The sequence below is a fragment of the Vitis vinifera genome, chromosome 11, assembly GCF_030704535.1.
Source record: "Vitis vinifera cultivar Pinot Noir 40024 chromosome 11, ASM3070453v1".
Classification (NCBI taxonomy): Eukaryota; Viridiplantae; Streptophyta; class Magnoliopsida; order Vitales; family Vitaceae; genus Vitis; species Vitis vinifera.
The window spans coordinates 3,959,035-3,984,349 of NC_081815.1; the positions used below are offsets into that span (position 1 = coordinate 3,959,035).

The following is a 25,315-nucleotide window of genomic DNA, read 5'->3' on the forward strand; positions in this document are numbered from 1 at the left end:
ATAGTAGCAGCCTCCATTGTCATTTGTACAGTAAACATGCCCATGCTTATCGTGCTCTCCACGAACATGACCATCGTGCATCATGGACTGTGAGTCGATCGCCATTGAAATACTGGACATTTTCACTAGCGGTTAATGGGCGGATCAAAGTTGAAGAAGAAGCGACAATTGAGAGGAAATATTCAGAAAGGAGCTTGGTTGTTGAGAAACTGAGTGCTCCTAGGATGAACTTATAGGGAGAAAAAGTTGTAGGGTTTGGTGCAAGTGCGATAGAGACGAAAGAAAATAAAGGCGGAACCTGCAGGCTTGGTCCAAGGTGCAGGTTGGCTCGTGGAGAGGTGTGTCATAGTGCTCGAGAAGTGTGTAGGCACGCGAAAATACGTGCCATGGGAGGCCTAGTTGGCACCTCTTGGAACACAATTGCATGGCTAACAGTTGGAATTTGTGGACAAGCTAGCTTTTTCATGTGGGGTGTGTGTGTGCATTGATATGCTGATAGAAAGCTACTTCTGATATTTATTCTGATGCAGTGTAAAGGCAATGGAAAAGTATTTCAGAAAGGGGAACTAAGGATATGTACAAAAAAACCATCACGAGATTGGAGTAATATAAATATTGAACCGACGCTCTATATATTCCATTACATCTCTAATCACCTACTGGACCAATACTAACACCGGTAGTATATTTCCTAGCAATTGAAGGTGGAAAGAACATCAATTGTAGCATGCCATCCCTCTTAATTTGCTAGATCAGAAACCCACCTCTATGATGAAGTCAAAATTGACACTGCAAATGTGTAGACTGAGTCCAATTGGAGCCCCCATGTTAGGGTTGCAACTTGGTGGGTCCAATCCATGGCCAAATGATCAGGACCGAGTTAGGAAGATTGAATATCTTAGATTCAGATTTAGGTTAGAAATTTTTTAATTTAAAATATTAAAGAATAATACAGGTTGAAAGTGTGAGCAATCCATCAAAACTCAAAGTCAAAGATTGTGATTTATTATTATTTTTTAGTTATATTATTCATTATTGTATTTAAAATATTAAAATGATAAAGAAAAAACTTTATGATTTCTTTTTTTTTTAATTATATTCTATTGAGGTGCAACAATAATGCTCTTAAGTTTGAAGATGGATCACCCAAATGATGAATTTTAGAATGGTTTGTAAGGTATGATGTCAAATACCATAAAAGGTTTGACATATCCTCCTTGAATATCAATTGATTTTCAAATGAGATGATCAAAGTCAGATCTTAAATATTTAATTAATAAATATATCATTTTTGTTTAATAGTTAAAGTATCTTTGAATACTGAAAATTAAATTTGGAGTTATCATATATGTTAAATTAATAACTATGATATATTTTATCACTTTTAAGACATATTTGGATTTAACACCTATTTTATTAATATACTTTATATTTTATTATTTGAAAATAATTATTTTATTTATTGGAAACCCCATTTTAGGTCTTTGTTGTTTTTTAAATATGTGGGAAAACGTGAATTATGGTTGTAAATTAATGACTTGCATTTTGCAGTGTATAGTAATTATGCAAGTTTAGGAGAGTTTGTTTATAACAGCCATAATTCCTAGAATTAAGTTAATTTAGTTAGTTTTCTATTTTATTAGAGTATCCCATAAATTATGGGATTTGATATAGCCTAGTAATTAGTTACCTTTTCTATAGTTAGGATTTTTTTTTTATATAAAGTTAACACCAAATGTAATTTTCTGAAATGTATGAAAATGAAATTATTCCACCTCTCTCAATTTTCGTCAAAATAACACATAGGAACCATAAGAACCCTTGTTGCCCTTGGACTTAGAGTGGGATTTGGTGTCGATCGGATATATTGATGGACAAATTTAGTGTGAATTAGTCTTCTAACTCATTTATCCAAATTGGATTAAATTGAAAGACAAGTTTAGTATGAACTCATCCATCTTGTCCAAGTTGTAACCTTACCCATACACTTGTGAGCCAACCCAATAATTCCAACCCAACCCAAGTCATATCCCTACCTACCCACATAATTGTGAGCCGCCTAGTTTGAACTAACCTTGACATCCTTCGTACACCTGGCTTTCAATAGAAAAATAAGGGATGGTCTTCTACTTTCTAGAAGGGAAATTATTATCCGAATTATGGAATTCTACTACTTGTTCCTTATCTGAAATTTATGGTACTGTTATAAGGGTAAGGATGATGAGTCATATATTATGTGGGGTTTATACGAGTTTGGGTTCAAAATGATCAATTTTTTTTTCATGCTTCATCATTTAAATTTTCTTAAAATTTGTTTGACACACCCTTTTGAAAATATCATTTTAGTAAAAACCACATTTTAAACCTATTGTTTCAATACACACTTGAAAATTTTGTCTTGAAATTGTGGTTTTTGATTTATATAGAAATGGTATTTTCAAAATATAGTTTTAAACTAATTTTAAAAAATACATTATCTTGAACAATGATTTCAACATATGTCCAAAATTTATATTTTATTTGCCTAAATCCCAATTAGACCCAAAATTCTTATAAATGACTTAATAAAATGTTAGATACTATTTCATAGGTTGACTTGGTTAGATGACGAAACTACTTGTAAATGATGACATAAGTTTTCCTATACATGATATGTTTGGGTTTGGAGTTTAATTTCTCAAGTTGACTTTATTCTTTGTTGTTTTCCTTTTCTTTTTTATTTGCTTTTTTTGCTTTCTTGTAATAATTCAAAAATGATGATAAAGAGCTTTTACAATCTATATTAACTTGAACTGCATTAATTTGAAAATTCATCTTTTAAGAGAATGTGGTTTTTCATTTATTAGATTTTTGACAAATTTACAACAATTTTTTTACCATGAGATCGACCACTTGACGCAATACAAATTGTATCCTTAAAAGTCAATTTTGTTTGGAGGATTTTCAATTTCATTGAAATTTTTAATAGTAAAATTCAATTTTGATAAAGGATGTGAGTTTTTAATTGAGGTTTTTTTATGGAGGATGGATGAGAAATTAGAATTGAAGAAGGAAAAGGCCAAAAATGACTTCAAGATCAAGTTGTCTCCTTTGAACTTTTTCATTGAATTGAAGAGATGACTTTGATTTTGGTATATCCATGCATTTGATATGATTTCTTCTCATATACTTTGTCATTTAAAAAATGAAGAATACTCTGTCAACACCTTAATCATTGGAATCTAATTTGTATTTTTATTTGAAAACTTAACAATACAATTTTCTGATTCCTATGATTATTTAGAGTCTTGCAATAGCTTTTCGTATTTTGTCTCTTACTTGATGTACATATACATGCAAATAAAATATACAATCAAGAAGTCTTTTGAATACCTCCCTACATTTATAGAGTATTATAACCTCCTGCTTGAATGAGCCACTATCCCCCATCAAGTTGCTCTCTTTAACTTCCTAGAAATAATGACCAACAAAACCATATTATAGAACTCTATGACCCTAGTCGATTCTCCTACACTTGTGAAAAAAAAAAGTAGACCTCCAATGATGTTATCACCATCAACTTCTTGAATGGACTTTCATGCCACCTTGGGCTTGGTCATCAAACCTATAACAATTTGACTTATTTTCACTTTTGTTGTCACCCATGACTAGTCTCTATGCCAAATTGATATCAACGACATGTTTCTTTAAGGCCACATTGAAGATGATGCTTATATGACTCAGCATTCAAGTTTCATTGATGATCAACATTCTCATCATATTTGTAAATTCAAAAATGCAATTTACAATCTCCCTTAAGTTCCCTAATCCTAATATAATGAATTCCATAGGTTTTTCATCTCTCAAGGTTTGTAAATCCTAAATCTACGGCCTCCCTCCCTCTTCATCTACCATCATGGCATGTTGATCATTTTTTTGTTAATGTACTTTGCTGATATGATTGTCGCCATTAATTCAACTCTATCAGTTCAGCAATTTATCACATCAGTTGGCCATTTTCTCTTAAGGATCTAGGTCCACTCCACCATTTCCTTGGTGTCGAAGCCATTCAACAAGGAAACATATTTGTAATCTCTTCATCAAAGCCAATATGAAATATGTAAAGGAAGTTTCTAAATCACTCTCTTCAATAGAATCCTTTCGATTAAGTGATGGATCCTTTGTATCAATGCTTCTCTCTACCATCAAGTAGAGTTATCCAATGGGTCATGTTAGGCTAGTAAGACCCAATGTTTAGTGGGTCATTACAGGCCAACATGTTGGACTAGTATGACTTACTTAAAAATCGTGTTTGATCGAGTTGACTCATGCAAACCAAATAGGTAGCCTAATATAACCCATAAGTTTGTGGGTCAATCGTGTTGTGCTATACTTAATGCCCATGACTCATGGGCCATTCACTTTATTAAAATTTTTAATTTAAATTTTTAAGTTATTTTGTCTTAATTTTTTTTCATTATTAAATGAAATTTCTTATTATTATTAAACCACTTCTAATAATTATAATTTTTATTTTTTATACACATCTAATAATTATACTTTTTATTTTTTATGTTTATATTTATAGAATTTGTAATTGTAAAATTTGTAGAAATGTTAATTTTTTGTTTTTAAAAATAGTAAAAAAAAAATTACACTTGAATTTGTTTTTTTTTTTAATCAAAATAACAATAAATTTAAAATAATGGAATATAAAAGGAAATGAAATATAAAAAAATATATTTTATTCAATATTTCAACAAATTACATGAAAAAATATGGAGAAAAAAAATGTGAAAATTATATAGTTGATGAGAGGGGTATCATAGATATTTTATATAAAAAAAAATATTAATAGTGAATGATTTATTTATGTATCTTTTAAACTAGTCATTGTTGGGAGGAGTAATATAGACATTTGACATGAAAAAATAAATAAAAATAACTATTGATTTACTTTTTTACCCTTCAAACTAATGTTATATAGTTGTTAAGAAGAGTATTATAGACATTTGATATGTAATAAATAATAAAAGTAAAAAGTGATATTTGAAATGATCAAGTAGGCTAGTACGACAGGCCGACATGATGAGTCAGTATGACAAGTTGGCACGATGGCATGATGGGATGTCTCCTTAGGCTTAGCACAACTCACTACAATAATTGGGTTGTGTTGACCCATCTCAACCTTTTGGTATATCGGGCCATAGGCCAAAATGGACTATACGACCCATTGGACAACTCTACCGTCAAGTTATCAATACTTTTTAGTACTTAGGCTAGTTTCAAACCAAATATTAGCTTTATAATCAATAAGTTGTGTTAATGCCTTTGGCCTCGTCTACAATTTCTCACACATCATACCAAAATTGACATTTAGGATGGAACCCCAAGCTTAGAGCATCATAAAATAAAAAAATAAAAAAAATGGTGATAATTTCATCTAAGACATTACTCGAGCAACACCTTAAACTGATTTGTGTTTCTATTTGAAACACGGCTATACACTTTTTGGTTAGTTTCTAGTACCTATGTTTACATATAGTTTCTAGTACTTATGTTTACATATAGCTTTGCAATAACTTTTCATATCTTGTCTTTTATGCTATGTATATTTATCGGTAAATAGGAAGTCTTTCCAATACTCTTGTCTTCATATCGTTAACCGTAAATTAAGATTTATAGGAGATCATCATGGCAAAAAAAATTTCTTTTTATTTTTTTAAAAGTTTGCAGTGAATGACCTTCTCATTTACCCACTAGAAAGAAATTGAGTGGCTGAAGTTGTTTGGGCCACTAAAATTTTGAGTTTCCCCTTGCAGCTTCAACCAATGTAAACCAATCGCCTTCTGGCTAAGGTTTATATGGTATCCGGTATTCCCAGCCGATCCCAGCAAGGCCTATGTACAGTGCACCAAAAGACCGCCACTCCCACACATGGCCAGCACCCACTTGTGCCACCAGATTTCCCGGCCACCCCAAGGCCGGACCGTCTGTTTCCGCCGACTTACCACCGCCAAACCCTCCGGAATTTCTCTCCCGCCACCCAAATATGTCGGAAATAACAGAAGCCTAGCCGTTAGAACACAGACACATTTGAAGTGGGCACTTAGACTAAGCATAGTAGATCAAAGCCAGCCAACATCAACGATTGACATGAAACAGTTGGTGAATTTCTTGTACGATGATCTCCCTCATCTCTTTGACGACCAAGGAATTGATCGAACGGCGTATGACGATCAGGTGAAGTTCCGGGACCCAATCACTAAGCATGACAGCATTGGTGGGTATCTCTTCAACATAGGCCTCTTGAAGAATCTCTTTCGGCCACATTTTCAGTTGCATTGGGTGAAACAGGTATAGTTCTTTACAGTTAGAGCTCTTAAGAAGATGAACCAATTTGTGTATTCACCAAATGGGATGGTTTTCAATACCCCAAATGAAGGGCTTATATCAGTATTTCAGACATCTCTATATTTTGTATAATTAGAGAAACCATTTGGTGTATTTCTGTCACAGCATTGTTTTGCATTTGCTGAAATAAGTGTGATTTTGCGTATTGGGTTGTGTATTTTATTTCTTTCGTGTGTTATTGTTTTTATATGATCATTGATTCTCATGTTCCTATTGAGATTTTTTGGGTAAATTTTGTCATTTCATGTGCTTTTGCATCGGTTTCCTACCTGTTAAATGATTCAATTTGTCGTCGGAAAGGATCAATCTAACCATTTCTATTTGGTAGTAAAGAAATTTTGATTGCCCAAGAGGAATCTGTTTCATGTTAAATTGTAAGGACAAAAGAAAAAGGAAAAGAAAATAAGCATAAGACCAGTGGAGTTTGTGCTCTTTCTTACTCCTTTCTCTTGGTTTCTAGTTCTGTTTCCATTTATGATGGAACATAGGTATTTCATTTGTATAATTTTTATTTTTAATGAACTTAATTTCTTTTGGATAGTTTCTTGACTGCTTGAGTTGCTATAGACAGGGCCCTATGAAATAACTACAAGGTGGACTATGGTAATGAGTTTCATTCTTCTGCCATGGAAACCAGAATTGGTGTTCACAGGAACCTCTATTATGGGTGTCAACCCAGCCACTGGAAAGTTTTGCAGCCATTTGGTAAGGTCCAGTTGTCCTGCCACAAGAAGGAACTAAAGATGGAACAGGCATTAAATAACAATACTAGTAACTTCATTCTTTTGTCTGCAGGACTTTTGGGATTCTCTACAGAAAAATGACTATTTTTCTCTAGAAGGATTATTGGATGTAATAAAGCAGGTACTAGTTTCATATTTTCGAAAAAAAAAATGTCATTAAATTGTCAAAATTATGTGTACTCAATGCAAGTGATCCCTCTTATATGTAGATTGTAATTCTCTGCAGTTGCGGATTTACAAGACTCCAGACCTAGAAACACCCAAATATCAGATACTGAAAAGGACTGCAGATTATGAGGTTGGTTTGGTTTGGTTTTTTTTTTTTTTTTTCCCTCTGTACCAATCTGCTTCCAGAGCAAAAATTGTCCAATTCTTCAGGAGCCTGTCTGAATGACACAGGGAAACAAAAACCATCTTATTTGTTTCTATAAGATTTACAGGCTTTTTCATGATCATACTCCTATATGATCACCACCTTTCTGTTCTTAAATTTTTATACTGAGTCTAATTGACTCAATTATTTAGCACAAAAACTGATTCCCAGCCATCCAGACGAACACTCGGAACAGATATTAAAGAAGACCAGGGTATTTGACTTTCAAGCTATTAAAAGATGACAACTGAGGCTGAATCTTACAATCTTTCTCCATCTACCTAAGTGTAGGATATTGGACTCTGAGTTCATAGAAATGTTTCCCTTTTTGTTTATTTTGGCAATAGCTATTGTGACTACTGGATAATAATTCATCCTACTAGTATTTTCTTTCAAATTCATTAGTTAATGAATTGTGTATGAACTTGATCATATTCTCAAATGAAACAACAGGTAAGAAAGTACAGCCCATTTATAGTTGTGGAAACTGATGGAGACAAGTTGTCAGGATCAACTGGCTTTAATGATGTTGCTGGGTGAGCATTCTTCTGAATCCAATTCTGTTGTGTCTCTTTTGTTTTTCCCTCAGATGGTTTTGAGAGATTCAATCTGTTTAGATATATTTTTGGAAAGAACTCAACAATGGAAAAGATTCCAATGACCACCCCTGTCTTCACTCAAGCATTTGATGCTGACAAGTCCAAAGTATCCATCCAAATAGTTCTTCCTCTAGAGAAAGAGATGAGCAGGTGAGGCTCTTTTCGAGTCCAAATATACTGAAACTGATATTGCTGAACATAAATTCTTCAATTTCAAATTAAACACACAACTGACTCCAGCTGAGAAATTAATAATGGCAGAAAGCAATAAAACCACTTGAGAACTTGCATAGTGTGAACAATTAAGCAATAAGTATATATGTTGATCAGTCTACCAGATCCCAACCAAGAAGCCATTAGCTTGAGGAAGGTGGAAGGAGGCATTGCTGCAGTGTCAAAGTTCAGTGGAAAACCTATGGACGATATCGTTCAAGAGAAAGAGAAAACACTCCGCTCTAATCTTATTAGAGATGGTCTTAAACCTAAAATGGGTTGTTTGCTTGCTCGCTACAACGATCCAGGCCGAACATGGAGTTCTATAATGGTATGTTATATGATTCTCAATTATCCCAATGCCTTCCACTGTTTCTCTAACTTGGTGTTTTTTTCCTTTCTTTTTCCCCTCAGGATATATGGTCAACCCTTTAGCTAATATAGACACAGACATAGAACAAAGAAGCAAAACTACCTGCAAAACTAGGTTTCTACAGATTGCAACCTTGGTTTGAGATTAGCCATTAAAGCTAGATTAACTTGGAACCATGTTTGAATAGAACTTTAAATTAGAAAACCTTGTGCAATCCTTTTCTTTGATAAAAAGACATGGGTGAAGAAAAAAAACTTTGGGAACAATGAGTGGGGTTGTAGCAGCGAAATTCTAGCTCTTCCTCTTTTTCCTTCACCTCTTGGTAACCAAACAGAGTAGTAAGAAAATCCTTTTTAAAAAAGCAAAGGTTGTGGTCATTCAGACTAGACTCCTTATGTGACAAAATTTGATTTGGCTATGTCTCAGTCTCATATGGTGGTTCATATATCAGTATCACTAAGGGCATGTTTGATATGTGGGATCCTTGAAGATGAATGAATTTAATGATTCCAATTCTTCTATTTGGATGCGCTTAGCAATATAAGAATGGAATGATTATTTGTTTCCATTTCAATGTTTGGTAATAATGAAAATATGAATGGAAAAAAAAATTGATAATAATACTTTTATACATATTTGAAAATAAATTTTTATTTTTATTTTAGAAAGCATCATTCCGAAGTTTTTTTTCCTAACTAAATAATAAGATTAAAAAAAAATATTTACTTAATGAATAAAAATTAACTATAAAAACCTAATAGAAATGTAGAGGTAAAATAGTAATTTTAAGATGTTTTATATCATTTCCAATACCAAATGAATCAAAATGTCGCCTATTAAAAATTAATTAAAATCCCACTTATGAGTGGAATGAGTAGGATTTCATTCCTAGTAGAATCATTTTTTTGTTCCATTCCTATTGTTATTTTAAGTTGTCCAAGCATAGGAATAGATGTGAAAAGGAATGACATGTCTATTTCCACTTTTTATACCCCGTATCAAACATGGCCTTAAAGGCATTGGTACCATTTAAGCACATTGATTTTTTTACATACGAAATTTAGCTGTATATAGAGCTCATGTTGGTACCAACCAAGCACACCTACCCACCACTCAAATGAAAGAGTGGACCACTCTTCATCTTCTTGTACCAAATATGAGCTTAAAGGTATTGATACAATTTAAGGACATCAATTTTTTTACCTATGAAATTTAGCCGTATATGGAACTCAGTGTGATAGCAAGCACACCTAGCCACCCCTCAAATGAAGTGAATGACCATATATATATTGATGACTGCTATGATGTTGTGAAAGCCCCTGCTTAAACTATTCTTCCCTATTGCTAATCCACATTCTTTGCCTTACCTTTTAATTATTTTCATTTTAGTCACTGAATATTTACTTTGTTGTTAATTGCATTGAAGCGGAATGAAGTACTCATATGGCTGGAGGAGTTTTCACTGGACTAGTGCATTGAATAAAGTCTCTCTTTGGCTAGCATCAATAGCTGTTGGACAGACTTGACTCCTTGGAAGTTATGAGCAAAGTTTGTCTGGTTGGAATGTAATGAAATATAGAACCTCATAATTTTTTGAAAGCTCATCTATTCATCCAAGAGATTACAGAAAATTGTAATGAACCTTAACCGAAGTTTAAAATGGTTCTCTACTTCGCTTTTTTTTTTCACACATCCCTGCTGTGCCCCTTGGTAGTTGCTGTCTGATTTCTACCAATAATGAAGAGGAAAATCTTAATAACAGAACTTTAAAATGCTCCGCTTTCATTGTATGAAGCCAGTCAACTATTCTTGAATCAAGCCATATTAATGCTCTAATAGTTGATTGCCAACCAGTTTAGACTGAAAAGACTGTTGGAAGCTCGTCTTTCTGTTCTTTGTGTTCAAGAAGAGCTCCACTTGGACACGTCTCGGTATCGGCCTAACTAAATGTTTTTCACAGGAATCTTCCCATGAATTCAGCAGAAATGCTATTGCAAACTCTTGTATAAGTCCAGAAAGCAATGCCTATTTATATTTTATCATCACCAGTTAAGGCCACCTACGAGTTATGACATTTGGAATTTGCTAGACGTACAATGAACAAAAGTTCAGTGAAAGAATTCTGAATAAACGACTTTGATAGTCCTGCATTTTCATTTCATTTGGAACAAAGAGAAGATCGGAAAAGAGCCATGTCTTTCACTTCACTACTCAGGATACCCAGCTGGTTGGCACAGAACCTTCTTTCAAAAAAGGAAAGGGGACCCTCAAAAAAGTAATTTTTCATTCACTCTTTGGATTCTAAAACCAAATAAAAGACACAAACATGAACAGACAACACAAGAGTGTAAAGTAGATAACTTGAATTGCAAGAGTTAGAATTCAAATTGCACAAGCAGCCAAGTTTTCGTCTGAATTCTAGAACCCCACATTTCGATGCCAACCATTCAAAAAACTAATAATCCAAACTCTCAAAATCGAATTAAGAAGAAGATACTCCATGGAAAACGAGTTCAAAAGATAAACCTTTTCCATACTAAATACTTTTAAGATATAAGCAAAGATATAATCCTAAATTTGCGGAGCATCTACGCAAACATTGAGCAGAGAGCGTGTCCATGTGGCGGACGAGAGATCGTAGATAGAAAATTTCTTCACTACACGTGAAAGGTGTCGCCAAGACACGAAGTTCCCTGAAAGAAGCCAAAAGGAGGAGGAATACAATCAGGACCGTTTATAATGGCAAAACAGAAAGCCGCCACGCAGAAAAGGACACGCTGTACAGTCCACACAGTCAACCTCCAATGAAGTTTCAAAGCCAGTAGGCGCCAACCCCAATCTCTCCCCTTCAAACGCGTTGTCTTTGCTGTTACAATCCATGGCTTCGCATTTTCTTCTCTTCATATTTATATAAATATATTCCCACTTCGGGGCACTCGCAATTGAAAATTTGGTTTATTGTGGTTCCCCTTTTTTTGTGTTTCTATCTATAGATATATTTATAGTGCTCTCTGCGTCTCGTTCCTTCTCTTTGGCTCCTCCGGCGCGATTGAACTTTGGAACGATCGGTGGAGGGTTGTGGCGTTAGAGGTTGGTGTTTTCGATCTGGGTTTTGCCGTCTTGGTTTTTTGTTTCTGTTTATGGTTTCTTTCAAGCGCTTGAGAAATGGCTAGTTTTTTGGGCGGATTTTGATTTGGGTTTGTTGTTTATCTGCAATTGATTTCTTTTCGTCTACGAAAGATCTGTTTCTGGTTTGAATTTCGAGATGGATTTGATTATATTGTCGGTATTTTTCCATAATTAATTTTTGAATGTATTAAAAACGTGTTGCTGTTGATGGGAATTTAGATCTGTTGGTTTTATTTAGTTGGTTTGATCTATGAAGGATTACAACAAAGATTTTGAAGGGATTGAAATGGGAAAAATAGGTTTCTTTATCCTTTTGGTCATACTGTATGTTTGAGGTTTTCTGGACCTGGGTTGCCTTAATCTATTTCCTGTATCTTTCCTATCATAAATAGTCTGCAACCTTAAATCGGAGAAAACTAGGTTTTCAGAGCCTTACGTTGACAAGTACATATCTATCTTACATCTGCTGCCATTTTCAATAATAAACTCCAGTGTTGTTTCTTAGCATTTAATCTCACCCAAGCCTTTAATTTTTGACAGGGGAAAATGTCAGAAGCGAAGGTAGACACGCCATTGATCTCACCATCATCATCACGAAATCTCCCTGATTTCAAAAAGTCTGTTAAATTGAAGTACGTAAAGCTTGGTTACCATTACTTGATCACCCATGGAATGTACCTCTTTCTTTCCCCTCTTGTCGTTGTAATTGCCGCTCAGCTCTCGACATTTTCTCTCCAAGATCTACATGATCTTTGGGACCATCTTCGATTCAACCTCATCTCCGTGATTCTTTGTTCAACTCTTCTTGTTTTCCTCTCGACCCTTTACTTTCTCACGCGTCCTCGCCCAGTGTATCTTGTGGATTTTGCCTGCTACAAGCCTGAAGAATCTCGGAAATGCACGAGGAAGATTTTTATGGATCAGTCTCAGATGACTGGTTCATTTACAGAATCGAGCCTTGAGTTCCAGCGGAAGATCCTTGAGAAATCTGGCCTTGGGGAGTCAACTTACCTTCCTGAGGCTGTTCTCAATATCCCTCCAAACCCATCAATGCAAGAAGCTAGAAAAGAAGCCGCGACTGTAATGTTTGGTGCCCTCGATCAGCTTTTTGCAAAGACATCTTTGAAGCCTAAAGACATTGGAATTCTGGTCGTGAATTGTAGCTTGTTCAATCCAACTCCATCCCTTTCTGCTATGGTCATCAACCATTACAAGCTTAGAGGTAATATAATTAGCTATAATTTGGGTGGGATGGGTTGCAGTGCTGGTTTAATCTCAATCGATCTCGCTAAAGACCTTCTTCAGGTCCATCCCAACTCTTATGCATTGGTTATCAGCATGGAGAACATCACTTTGAACTGGTATTTTGGGAACCAGAGGTCCATGCTTGTTTCCAATTGTTTATTCAGGATGGGAGGAGCTGCTGTGCTGCTTTCAAATAAAAGCTCTGACAGAAGAAGGTCTAAATACCGATTGGTGCATACTGTCCGAACCCACAAGGGTGCTGATGATAAGTGCTTTGCCTGTGTTACCCAAGAAGAAGATGCCGAAGGAAAGGTTGGTGTTTCTTTGTCTAAGGATCTTATGGGAGTTGCAGGCGATGCTTTAAAGACCAACATCACTACCTTAGGCCCTCTTGTTCTGCCAATGTCTGAACAGTTGCTCTTCTTTGCTACATTAATTGGGAGGAAACTTTTCAAGATGAAACTCAAGCCTTATATTCCAGATTTCAAACTAGCTTTTGAGCACTTCTGCATTCATGCTGGGGGAAGAGCTGTTCTGGATGAATTAGAGAAGAACTTGCACCTCTCTGACTGGCATATGGAGCCATCAAGGATGACACTTTATCGATTTGGCAACACCTCGAGCAGTTCTCTTTGGTACGAATTAGCCTATACTGAAGCCAAGGGCAGAATTAAGAAGGGGGATAGAACATGGCAGATAGCATTTGGATCTGGGTTCAAGTGCAATAGTGCAGTGTGGAAGGCTTTAAGGACCATAAACCCAGCACAGGAGAAGAACCCATGGATGGATGAAATTGACATGTTTCCAGTGAATGTTCCAAAGGTATCAGCCCTCTAAAGCCAGAAATGGTATTTTTGTTCCCCATTCTTTTGCAGCTGTAATTCGAGATGTGGGCAAGACATTTGAATGGTAAAATCTTTGATTCTTTCTATTTTTCGGATTGGACTGTGTTTTGGCCACCATGAGGAGGGTGGTTGTTAGCCTTTTGCTTTTCTTTCAATTGTGGTCTTGAAGCAGATGGAAGATAGCTTCTTGTTGGGGAGATGGATTATTTGCATCGAAGAGTTTTAGTAATTGCTGTGAGGTTCTGTCTTCGTTACTAGGGATTAATGTGATTCAATTTGGAATTTGAACTATTTGTCTAGTGATATTCTTTTGGAACGGTGTTTTGCATTTCTCCTGCCTCTGTCGTTGGGATCATTTTGCTACTTACACTGGGACACTATTTTTGCTTCCTTGCATTATAATCACCCAGAACATCACGGATAAACTATTTTGAGATTTTATTTATTAATTTATTCCTATTATTATTTCAGCACTGCCTCATTAGTCCACCCCTGTTTCCTAATGGTGAGGACATTAAGGAGATTAACAACATCAAATTGATGGATGAGAACAAGAGGCAGGCAAGGCGATGCATGCCATACAGGGATCATGATTTTTTGTCATCTCAGGGAAGTTCATTAAATAACTTCTGTTCAAATAAAATTTGTAAAGAACTTGTGTCTGCCAACTTTTTCTTAACATGGAATATTTACTGCTTCATATTGAATCCTTGAGAAGCATGTGCATGTGGAGCAGCTGGAGCAATTCAAGTGGAATCACCTGCTGGCATCACATACTACTTTTGGGAATTACATTATTAAGCCAGGCTGCACCCAAGGGCCACAGCCATGAGCCAGCTATGCCCCTATGGAACACATGGGCCTACCCTGTGGTGAGACTGATATTATGCTACTTCAGGGGAGAACATTAGGCTGTGCATTGTTGCAAAGTGACATATCAACCACCTATGATGGAGCTATGAGACTATAGGATCTAACAATCTTCTGCCAGCTGATGCAGTGAACTAGCATAGAATTAAATTTTCAATACAGGGTAGAATACATATAAAACAATGCTAAGTCAGAAGACATGTGACATGTTCCAAAAAAAATTAAAGAGACTTTAAGTACATAACATTGTCTATAATCAAATAAATTATTTGGAAGAGGGCTGCTTTCAGACAGGGTAGTGCACTCAATGCAAACGGTAATTCGAAATTTCACAAAATCAGATTATCAAGGTTGCTCAATGGAGAATTAAGAAACCGTCCAGGATGGGAATTCAAATTGAGCTGAGTCCTCATCCAACACTGTTGATCTGAATGTCACCCTCCAGGCTCTAGGTCATTAGAAATTGTATACAAAATCTGATGGTCTATTTCTCTGTAATGGAGTAATTGTCCAAGAAAAGACAGCATTATGCTATAGGCAAAGCAAGGGGAAACATAATTAGCAACCCTCATGCAGTCCCTGCCTCCTCTCCAGCTTTCCCTTCATCTGCAATGTGAAAACCCTCGATCTTGCATGAAACCTCTTCTGCAGCCACCTTCACTTTTCCAGTCAATCCATTTGCCCTGAACATCTCATTGTTATCATGTGTCAGAGGGCCTGTCTGCCAAATTCTAATGGTTCCATCCTCAGATCCAGAGGCATATGATTCTCCTCCAGGTGAGAAACGTACACAATGAACAGGACCATGGTGACCTTTGTTGCATGCTGCACCCAAATATTGAAATTAATATGAAACATACACTTGAAAATCAAATAAACGAGCATGTTCTTGGAACCAGATAGATTATGTGATCTACCCTAAGCATATATATATATTCAAGAATGTGGCAGGTTGCCTCAATAAAACGAATTTGAGCATTTATGCCTGCCCAAAGATTTTTTCTAATTTTTTTCCTTTCATTATTAAGCTGCACTTACCGATCTCTTCCCCAGTATGAAAATCAAATAAGCGAATCCACATATCTTCTCCCCCAGCAATGAACTTATCCCCATTTTTTGGTTCCAATGATGCTGATTCTACAGTACAAGGCATCTTGTAGCTTTTCACCAACCCAAAACTGGAAGGGGAAAAAAAACAAAAAGCAATATATAAACACATGCATTAATTCTGGAAAGAGAAAATGCTCTATATTGCTTTTAACTTACTGATTAGCATCCCAAAATTTAACACTGGACCCATCAGCAGTTATGATATAACGGCCATCTTGACTCACTTCAGCACTGGTTACAGAAGAGTTAGTCTCAAGTGTCTGGACTATTTTACCACTTCTTACGTCCCATAATCTGTACAAATCACCAGTAACATATTAATAAAGCTTCAAACTATCATTGACCCATTATGCAAACCCCAAGGAAATTCAACATGCAACTTTTTTAATGCATGTGTTTTAAAAAAGAATGAGATCTGATAATTACAGGCATCCAAGCATCCTTAGAAAAATGGCTTAGACAGAGCATAAGAATTAAAATAGTAGCAAACCAGTTTCAAAACTTCGTTTTTTTATAAATAAATAATTAAATTAAATTAAAGAAAAGAACCACCAGAAAACGACCCCAAGTATACAAGAGAATAAACTGCCCTTCGCCACCAAGGCTCAACCACAAGACTACAAAAAGAACTAGAACAAACTCAACCCGTACCCAACCATTCAAAAATTCTGACTAAAGTCAGTGGGTATTCATCGACAAACACCTTAGCTTCAGACCACAAAAAACAAACAGACTCCCTTTTCAGCTTTTGAATAGAAAAAACCTCATTACAGAAAGCAATATTGTTCCTGGTCTTCCACACCATTCAAAACAAACACAAAGGGATTGCTTGCCAAACCTTCCTTCGCTTTGTACCCACAAAAGAACCATGCCAACCCAGCAATGTATCTTTAACTAACGAAGAAAGCACCCAAAACACCCCAAAAAGTACAAATATCAGCTCCCATAAAACCCTTGTCTTTTCACAATGGAGCAGCAAGTGATCAATAGATTCTGCATGTCGAAGACACAGAAAACATCAATTTGCCAAAGACCAACCTCATCTCTACAATTGATCCAAAGTTAGAACTTTACCCCACACTGCCTCCTAGGCAAAAAAACTAACTTTTGGTCGGACCCACAAAATCCAAATTCCATTCATTGGAAAAGATCCAATCAAATCTGGTTCCAAAACATGATAAAAAGACTTAACTACAAACTTGCCACTTTTTGTCACTGTCCATAACAAAGAACATCCATATCTTGACAAACTCGTTGCCCCTATAAACAAGTTAGAAATCTCGCCACACAATCCACCTCCCAATCATTAAAAGATCTAAAGAAACAAGAATTCCAACCCCCCCCCCCCCCCCCCCCCCCCCCTCTCTTTCAACGGAAGAATTCCAAACATTCACCACCCATGCATCCTTAGAGATCAACAAAGCAAAAAGTGAAGGATACAACACACACAGAAGGTTATCCCCGCACCACCTATCCTTCAAAAAAAGTACCCTCCACCCATTACCCACCACAAAGGAACACCTAAATTTCACAATATCCTAATCCTTCCTTATTGATTTCCACAACCCAACCCCATACCCCTCTTTGACCTCCTGAGTTACCCACCCCCCTCTTGAGTTCCAAAGGCCCCTATCTCCACCACAAAATGCCAACTCCACTTTAACCCTGAAGCCCCCTTTCCTCCTAGCATGACAAACAATCGCTCATTTAACAAGATGAGGTTTACGCTCCAAAGCCCCACCACCCCAAAGAAAGTTCCTCTTAATCCGTTTTAACCTCAATCAAACAACCCGAGGCATACAGAACAAAAACATAAAATAAATAGACAAACAAGATAAAGTACTCCGAGGCAAAGTTACCCTCCCTTCTTTGGAAATATATTGTCGCTTCCACATAAACAACCTTTTACGAAACCACTCTTCTACTCCATCCCAAACTCCCGTTGGTTTAAACATTCTTTAAATTAATCCTCAACATTCTCTACCCATCCAACCAAAATTAACTCACTTTTCTCCAAATTAATCCTCAACCTTGAAATGGCCTCAAACCACATAAGTAACCAACATAAATAAGTTATTTGATCCTGCGAGGCCTTACAAAAAACCAAAATGTCATCAATGAAGACTAAGGAGAAACTTGCACTACTGCTCCAAATCTACCATTCACCTAACAACCTGATAAAAAACCATCCCCAATCGTGCACTTCAAAAGACAACTCAAAGCCTCCATTGCAATTACAAATAAATAAGGCAAAAGAGGATCCCCTTGACGCAGCCCTCTAGAACTTGGGAAAAAATCAGAGGGAGTACTATTCATGAAAACAGAGAATCTGGCCGTGGAAATACACCACCATATCCACCCAATCCATTTACCCCCAAAACCCATTTTTTGCAAAACTGAAAGCAAAAAAAGACCCGTCCACATGAACCAGTTTCAAAATTTCAGTAGAACAAAAATGTGAATTTTCAGCAAAGATTATTATTACAACCAAGATTATCCATAGGGGCATGGTTTCCATCCTACTGGCAACCCCATGCATTTGTTCTTGTCCATGAAAATTCTCATCCTCAAGAGAAAAAGGTTTCCCTTTTCCCCACATACACATGAAAGGGGGTTCACTAAACTCTCCTCATCTTCTTCTTCTCTCTTTTCTCCATCATCTCGACCTTTTCAGCATGAAGTGCAGGAACCCACTATCAACAGTATTTTTCTTTTTCTTTTTTCTTTTTTTTTTTTTGATAGGTAAAAGGCAGTTGTATTAAAAATGCCTAACGTAGAGTATGCAAAGGTATACACAATGTATACAAGGAACAACACTTTCATTTTTCTTTGATAGGAAAAAGCAATTGTTTTAAAAGCACGTAATGTAAGGTGCACAGAAGCATACTAGATATATACAAGGCACCAAAGGCCAAAAAAAACTATCAACAACATCTTACTACTTTTGAATATTAAAAAGCCATGAAGTTTAACCCACACTTAATTGTTCAAATTGCAGCCAACAACTCTCTCACTAGTCAACCCCCAGTTTTTGTTACCTTCTTCTATATCATTTAATCTCTACTACGTGCACATTTTCACTAGATAACTTCTCATTGATATTGTTTTCATTTCTCCAGAAATATAAAGCCTTTTGGACAATAGCACTGCATTTGCAGTTCACATCTTAAGATCTCAGAAATATATTACGTTATCTAATTAAACCAAGATACTCCACAATAACAGCCAGCACCAAGTAGTTGGGACTTGGGATTAAGTTGACTTTGCTTCCTAATTGTGATTAATCAATTATTCCAACTCATTATCCCATTACAATGTCACATATTTCTGTGAAATTTTACAGGCTGTAAATATTCCAGTAATCCTAGGATCCACACACATACATGCAACATATACAGCAACAATCCTCTTAAATACAATTTCCAGTAATTGATACCTAACCGAGAAAGCAGTTATGGAGAGAAAGCTCAATATTGGAGGGCAAGAGTTCAAACAGAATTTGAATCCAGAAAGGAAGAAACAAACTTGCCTACAGAAATATCCATAAAAAGAATAGTTCTATCCCTTGCCAAAGAAAAGACATATTAAATGGGAAACATTGTCAAGCTATTTGAATTCAGGATATATGGGATAGTTTGATTATGGTTTCAATTTATGACTAGAAAGCCTCACAGACAAAAATCCATGTTAAATGGTCACTAACAAGTCATACAAAGTTCATATTAAAAAATAAAATGAAGAAATCATAAGACAACTGTAGCTGTAAAAGCATGTGATTTCATAAGAAATGCTACCTTACACCCCCAATATCTGTACACGAACTTAATATTGTTTGATCACTATGGAGCCATGCAACAGTTCTGACTGAACCAGGAGAATTATCCACTTCTCTAGGAGGTGCATCTGGGCGATTCAAGTCAAATATACGAAGAATTTTCTCAACTCCTCCAGTAAGCAGAGAGTGTGTATCCTGTATCCAGATTAATAAAAATTGGTCCATTAGCACAAATAAGCAATAATGAGGAAAAGGAATTTTTTTTTTTTTCCTTTTAAAGTGTAATGAGGAAAGAAGATGCAGCATGATCCTTTTTCTGCAAAAGTTATTAACATTACACCTAAAAAACAATGATACCAGCAACAATGGACAGAACTATGGGGATCATAGCATGAACACTAAATATACACTTGATAAATTGCATGTAGCATGGGGCTTGGGACATCAAATAGAGATAGACTCCAAGAAATTTGACTTGGTGAATGCTTCAGATAGTTGAAATGCAATTAGTGACGTGCTGTAGATTAATATTAAAGTTCTTAATTCCTCCTCCTTTCTCTTTATATTTTCATATATATTATATAGATAGATAGATAGATAGATAGATAGATATATATGTATGTATGTATCCAAAGGTCTACCTCTGAAAAAGCACAAGCTCGAACAATGTGCTTGTGTTCAAATGAGTGCAATTCATCCCCTGTTAAAGCATCCCATATTTTCCTACATGCACAAAAATGTGAAATGTTAGCAAACTCTATTGGTAATCAATGAAATGCCACTTGTTCATTCTGAAATGTTAATGAACACCACCCAATACCAAATCCAACCACCATCACCACCACCCCCAAAAAAATTCACCCTCATACCCAACCAAAAATGGGGAAAAAACACATAATGAGGAACACACATACACCAAGTTTTAACAGTAAGGAAAAAACATTTAGAAAATAGAACACATGATGCAATACTACATGCATTTCAACTAAATAATCCCCCATAATCCATCTTTTCAGAAAGAGAGATTCACCTAGTAGGCAAACAAACCAACTCCGAAGACCACCAGCTCAGTTGTATACAATATTAACTGTAAAATGGTGTTTTTGGTAGTGGGGATGAGGGAATGGTAAGGATAAAGCTTTTTATAAATATAAAAGAACCTAGTAAATTATGAATTACTCAAAGAAGCTCAGTTTTGAAAAGTCTGGTTGAAAACAGCAGTTTATTCACCTCAGCAGAAAAAAGGGAACAGGGAGAGAAAGTGGGTACTGATTACATGTTTTTAGCATTCGCCAAAAAATGACTCTAACATAGATGAAGCAGACCTTTATAAGCTGGGAAAAGAATACCACTATCATTACCCACACTTCTAATGAGTTTATCACCCAGAGTACGGAAATTCTGATGTAAGTTCCATAGCCAGAATTTTTTGGTAGGCAAGAAAAAGTTTATTAAAAGAAGCTCCAATCAAATGAGCGCACAGCACACATACATCAAAATCATATAAAGAGCACTCATAGGAGACCAACAAAGCAATGATGGAAGTCTTAGTAAGGACAAAAATGATCAATGAAACCTGCCAAAAACATACGATCTGCATCCAAAGACCTCTTTGACCACGAGAAAAGAGGATAAAGTAATGACTCTTTTAAAGCTTTAACCAGCTGTTCCAAGTCTTCCAATGATCTCCCATGTTGCTCCCTCCAAATAGTCCAAAACAAGAAAAAGGGAGTTGTTCTCTGAACTTTTTTCTGATTCTTTCCAGCAAATTTGTCCTACCATCCTAATAAAAACCTCTTTTGACTGACCAAGGAAGAACTTAAGAAAGCCCACAAAGAAAGCAAGAAATACCAAAGAGCACAAGCAAGACTACAATGGAGCTGGATGTGATGGTCTGACTCTTCCTCACTCTTACACAAGCAACAGCAATTCACTAATGGTCATCCTCTTCTCATCTATTGGTCCCCCAATCTACTTCCCAAGCAAAGAAACCCACTTGTAAGGAAGTTGCATTTCCCCAAATTACCTAGGGGGATCCTGTCCTCCAGTTGAGACCACAGGCTAATAAACAGTGTTAACAAAAAACACCCCATCCTTGGTGCTCCGAGATCACCCATCCTCTGTATTCTTCGTCACAGCTACCTTCTATATCTGATCAAGGAACCAGACCATACTCTCCCCATCCTATTCCTGCAAATGCCTCACAAAACAAGGATTCCAATGCCTAGATCCCTCCAACTCTACCCAAACATCTGCACCCCAAGCCTCCTTAGAGATTACTAAGGTAAACAACTCAGGAAAGTAGGTGTTCAATTGAAAATCCCTCCAACATACATCATACTAGAACCTAACTTCCCCCCACCTTCCATTGCTAAGAAAATCCTAGCTTGGAAGAACTACCAACTACTCTTGATTTCCACCCAAACCTATCTCTACCAACTCTAGAATACCATCCCCCCACCTCCTCACCAAATGTTCCTGAGATGACTTTCCTCTACAAGTTGTTCTGCACTTTCACAAACCTCCAATACCACTTCCAAAGAAGAGCCTTCTTGATGAGCGAAAGCTTTCTAATGCCCAATCCCCGTATCTTATCTGTAACTTCACAGAGTTGTGTCCATATTGTAATCTCATAATTCAAATTTCTCCATAGAGAGAATAGCTAAATTCACTAGATGAGGCTTTTTATCCAAGTCACCAGCCTACAAACAAACAAAAAAACCCTTTTCTAATCTCAAACTCACCACTCTTGAAATAGTATAAATATGATAAATAGGCAAGCTAGAAAGTGTGCGATTAACAAGGATTAACCTCCCACCCTTAGACAAAGGCGGACCCTTCCACAAGGCAAGTCTTTTTCTGAACCTCTCTTCCACTGCATCCTAAACTGCTGTAGATTTATACAAAGCACCAAGAAGGAGGCCTAAGTAAGTGGATGGTAATTCTCCCACACCACAACCCAAGATTGGTGCCAAAGGCTGCCTCTAGGGAACCTTCCCTACTACTTTTCCCCAAGCTAATATTCCAGCCTGAAATGACCTCAAACCAAAGAAGAATTCACCTCAAATACAAAACTACCTCCTGATTAGCTCCACAGATGAGAGGAGTGCAATAAAGGCATATTGAGGTGCCAACAAAGGGTCACCCTACCTCAATCCCCTCACATGCAAAAAAAATCCTATTGAAGTCTCATGTACAAGTACTGAAAGCCTCATGGACGAAATGCAAAACTTATTTAATCAATCCTACTCAAGCCAAATTCCATCCTTGCCATCACTAATAGAAGGAAGTTCCAGCTCATGTGGTCATAGACTTTCTTATTGTACAACTTGCACAACAACACATCTCAGTGGCTTCATTTGCCTGCCCTCCACAGAGGCAAATTGGGTATTAGAGACCACTTTCCTAAGTGTATTGGAAAAACTTCCGGTTCCAGCAGCTTATACACATCTCCAACCAGACTAATGGGTCTAAAGTCCTTACAATCCTCTACATCACCTTCCTACAGGATTAAAACCAGAAAAGTAGCATTTAGGCTTATCTACAAGGAGCCAATCTCATAAATTGCTAACTTGGGACAAGGAAACACAACATATGAGAAATTAATAAGGAAACACAGCCATAAACCTATGACAAATGAGATAATCAAAATTTTCATATGAAGTAGAAAACAGACAAAGCAGGAGCCAGAGCACAAGCACAAGACTGCTTAAGTAACATCTCTTTCTTAAACATGTCTGAATTTCTTTTCCAGATAAACCAGCTGTGCAACAAGATTCTAAAGAGGGTTCAATCCAAATATATGGGAAGCATACATGCTATGACCACAATCAAAACCTCATAAAAGAAAAAGAAATCTGAAATGAAGCAGGAAAATTGCATACACCCATTTAGCCCCTCAACTTAATTGAAATAAACAGAGATTTGAGCTACGTTGCTGCTTTGAGCCACTATAAAATATTAGTGCAGTCCTTATAATTTTAATCTTGCATGACACAATATCTGTTCTGTTCAAGCTCTAGCAGATTCCAATCTGTAAAATTACCACAGATTCATTATCAAACATCCTGCTAATTGGAAGAGGATCAAAAAGGCTGAGAGAGACATGAGATTTCTAAGGAGAGACCTAAAATGAACAAACTAAGAAAAAGAATACATAAACATGGAAAAATTAGGCATTTTCATAAACAATGAGACATACAGTTTGAAAACAATCTCCATAAGAAATAAGCATATTATAAAGTTCTCCACACAATTCTCAACAGCTCCCAATACATTCACATTCCATACAGATTTCATTCCTGATGCCTCTCAAAAAAGGCAAAATGCAGATTTCTTTCCTGATACCACACCTGTTTTTTTCTCTTAACCCCTATGAGAAGATCTTCCAGCAAGTCATCCCAGGATAATATAAAGTATGCAAATGCATTAAATAAATTACTAAAATGGGTTTTAGATGCATACGCAGTGAAGTCCGCTGAGCCAGATGCAGCACGTAAAGCATTCGTATCCAAGCAGCAACTCCATACTGCACCCTTGTGTCCTTCAAATGTTCCAATCCAATCTCCAGTCTCTCCATTTCTAAGCATGGGGCTAGAATCTGAACATCATAAATGAACATCGCATACCCAATAAAGAGCAATGTAATATAATCCAGCAATAATTTGACTCCAATATCAACAAAACAATCAACCAAAGCCATCAATTCGTAAACAAAAAATGAGGCAAATACATATCAAATTTCACAATTTTTCCCTTCACATAGAAAATTGACATTGATAAGAAATGCACACATACCCTTGCTGGCGCTGATAAGAAAGAACCCATCTGGGGTGATGGGACTGTAAAACAAATCCACAACCGGTCGGGAATGGCCGTGGCACACGAGAGGAACAGCCACCCTTTTCTTCTCCATGTTTCTAGAAAATTCTAGAATTCCCAAAACCAACTAACAGAAAACGTTTGCACAATATGCAAAAGAGTACAACAAATCAAGATTTAAAAACCCTAATTTCGCTATATCTACAGACAATCAACGTCAACAGAGGTAGGGGGGGCTTTGGTCTTTGGTGTACACGGGGATTACTAGTGGATTGTTTCGTCATTTGCCATGGTACTGGGCCGTACAAACGTAACTTATTGGCCTAGTGTAGCCCATTGATGGTGGGCTTCTAAATGGAATTGTTATTTACATATTCATTAAAAAAACAATAACTCATGTTTTTTATATAAATTTTTTAATTATTTCAAATATTTACATATAAGATTTTAAAAAAAATTATTATTGTCATAAAAAAAGAATAAAGGCATTTTAGTCAAAATATTGTTAAAAAATTATAGAGGGTTAAATTTTTAAAACTGAGTTTTCAATGATCTTTTTAATTAAATAATCTTAAAAAAATCATCATGGGCTAAAAATGGCTTGCTAGGCTTTTAAGTCGTGAGAAATTTTGGGAGGTGAGACCCTTAAGAGAGGGCTAAATGGTGGGACTATTTGATTAAAATGATGAAATAATCCTAAATTTATAAACCTATCATTCCGTATATTTTAGTCTAAAAAATTATCCACTTTTGGCAAAAAAATCTCTCCATCTTTTTTTGTAAAAATAATATTTTCTTTCAAAACTTACATGAAAATAATACAAAT

The 25,315-nt window shown here is 36.1% G+C and overlaps 3 protein-coding genes across 5 annotated transcripts; 2 read left to right on the plus strand and 1 right to left on the minus strand.

Annotated features, from left to right (window-relative positions):
- Window positions 1–5,721: 5,721 nt before the first annotated feature.
- Window positions 5,722–10,376, plus strand: LOC100264696 (uncharacterized). 3 transcript variants are annotated; one of them, XM_002284948.5, is made up of 8 exons: window positions 5,722–6,336; window positions 6,961–7,098; window positions 7,189–7,257; window positions 7,363–7,434; window positions 7,963–8,045; window positions 8,127–8,258; window positions 8,439–8,652; window positions 10,121–10,376. In XM_002284948.5, exons 1-8 carry the CDS (start codon window positions 5,917–5,919, stop codon window positions 10,163–10,165), a joined length of 1,173 nt encoding a protein of 390 aa, XP_002284984.1. In that variant the 5' UTR covers window positions 5,722–5,916; the 3' UTR covers window positions 10,166–10,376. The 3 variants fall into 3 exon arrangements, with proteins under 3 accessions (XP_002284984.1, XP_059596509.1, XP_010656393.1); XM_010658091.3 differs by having other exon boundaries at window positions 5,779–6,336; window positions 10,131–10,376; XM_059740526.1 differs by lacking the exon at window positions 10,121–10,376 and having other exon boundaries at window positions 5,778–6,336; window positions 8,439–9,221.
- A 667-nt stretch (window positions 10,377–11,043) lies between these two features.
- LOC100266256 (3-ketoacyl-CoA synthase 11-like) lies at window positions 11,044–14,241 on the plus strand. Its single transcript, XM_002284950.5, has 2 exons — window positions 11,044–11,784; window positions 12,364–14,241. The coding sequence occupies exon 2, from the start codon at window positions 12,370–12,372 to the stop codon at window positions 13,903–13,905; it is 1,536 nt and encodes a 511-aa protein (XP_002284986.1). The 5' UTR covers window positions 11,044–11,784; window positions 12,364–12,369; the 3' UTR covers window positions 13,906–14,241.
- A 644-nt stretch (window positions 14,242–14,885) lies between these two features.
- Window positions 14,886–24,747, minus strand: LOC100261048 (uncharacterized). Its single transcript, XM_002284957.3, has 7 exons — window positions 24,466–24,747; window positions 24,133–24,268; window positions 20,310–20,391; window positions 19,688–19,863; window positions 16,050–16,187; window positions 15,822–15,961; window positions 14,886–15,608 (listed from the first exon to the last, which is right to left on the minus strand). The coding sequence occupies exons 1-7, from the start codon at window positions 24,581–24,583 to the stop codon at window positions 15,352–15,354; spliced, it is 1,047 nt and encodes a 348-aa protein (XP_002284993.1). The 5' UTR covers window positions 24,584–24,747; the 3' UTR covers window positions 14,886–15,351.
- Window positions 24,748–25,315: the final 568 nt, after the last annotated feature.

What these genes read in the sequence shown, in the direction of transcription:
- LOC100264696 (XM_059740526.1), top strand. Translation starts at nt 5,917, where the DNA reads ATGGCCAGCACCCACTTGTGCCACCAGATTTCCCGGCCACCCCAAGGC. An exon ending in TATTGGATGTAATAAAGCAG is followed by an intron (nt 7,258 to 7,362) that starts GTACTAGTTTCA and finishes AATTCTCTGCAG; the next exon opens with TTGCGGATTTACAAGACTCC. An exon ending in GGCTTTAATGATGTTGCTGG is followed by an intron (nt 8,046 to 8,126) that starts GTGAGCATTCTT and finishes CAATCTGTTTAG; the next exon opens with ATATATTTTTGGAAAGAACT.
- LOC100266256 (XM_002284950.5), top strand. Translation starts at nt 12,370, where the DNA reads ATGTCAGAAGCGAAGGTAGACACGCCATTGATCTCACCATCATCATCA.
- LOC100261048 (XM_002284957.3), bottom strand. Translation starts at nt 24,583, where the DNA reads ATGGAGAAGAAAAGGGTGGCTGTTCCTCTCGTGTGCCACGGCCATTCC. An exon ending in GGCTCAGCGGACTTCACTGC is followed by an intron (nt 20,392 to 24,132) that starts GTATGCATCTAA and finishes TTGTGCATGTAG; the next exon opens with GAAAATATGGGATGCTTTAA. An exon ending in GAGCTTGTGCTTTTTCAGAG is followed by an intron (nt 19,864 to 20,309) that starts GTAGACCTTTGG and finishes ATCTGGATACAG; the next exon opens with GATACACACTCTCTGCTTAC.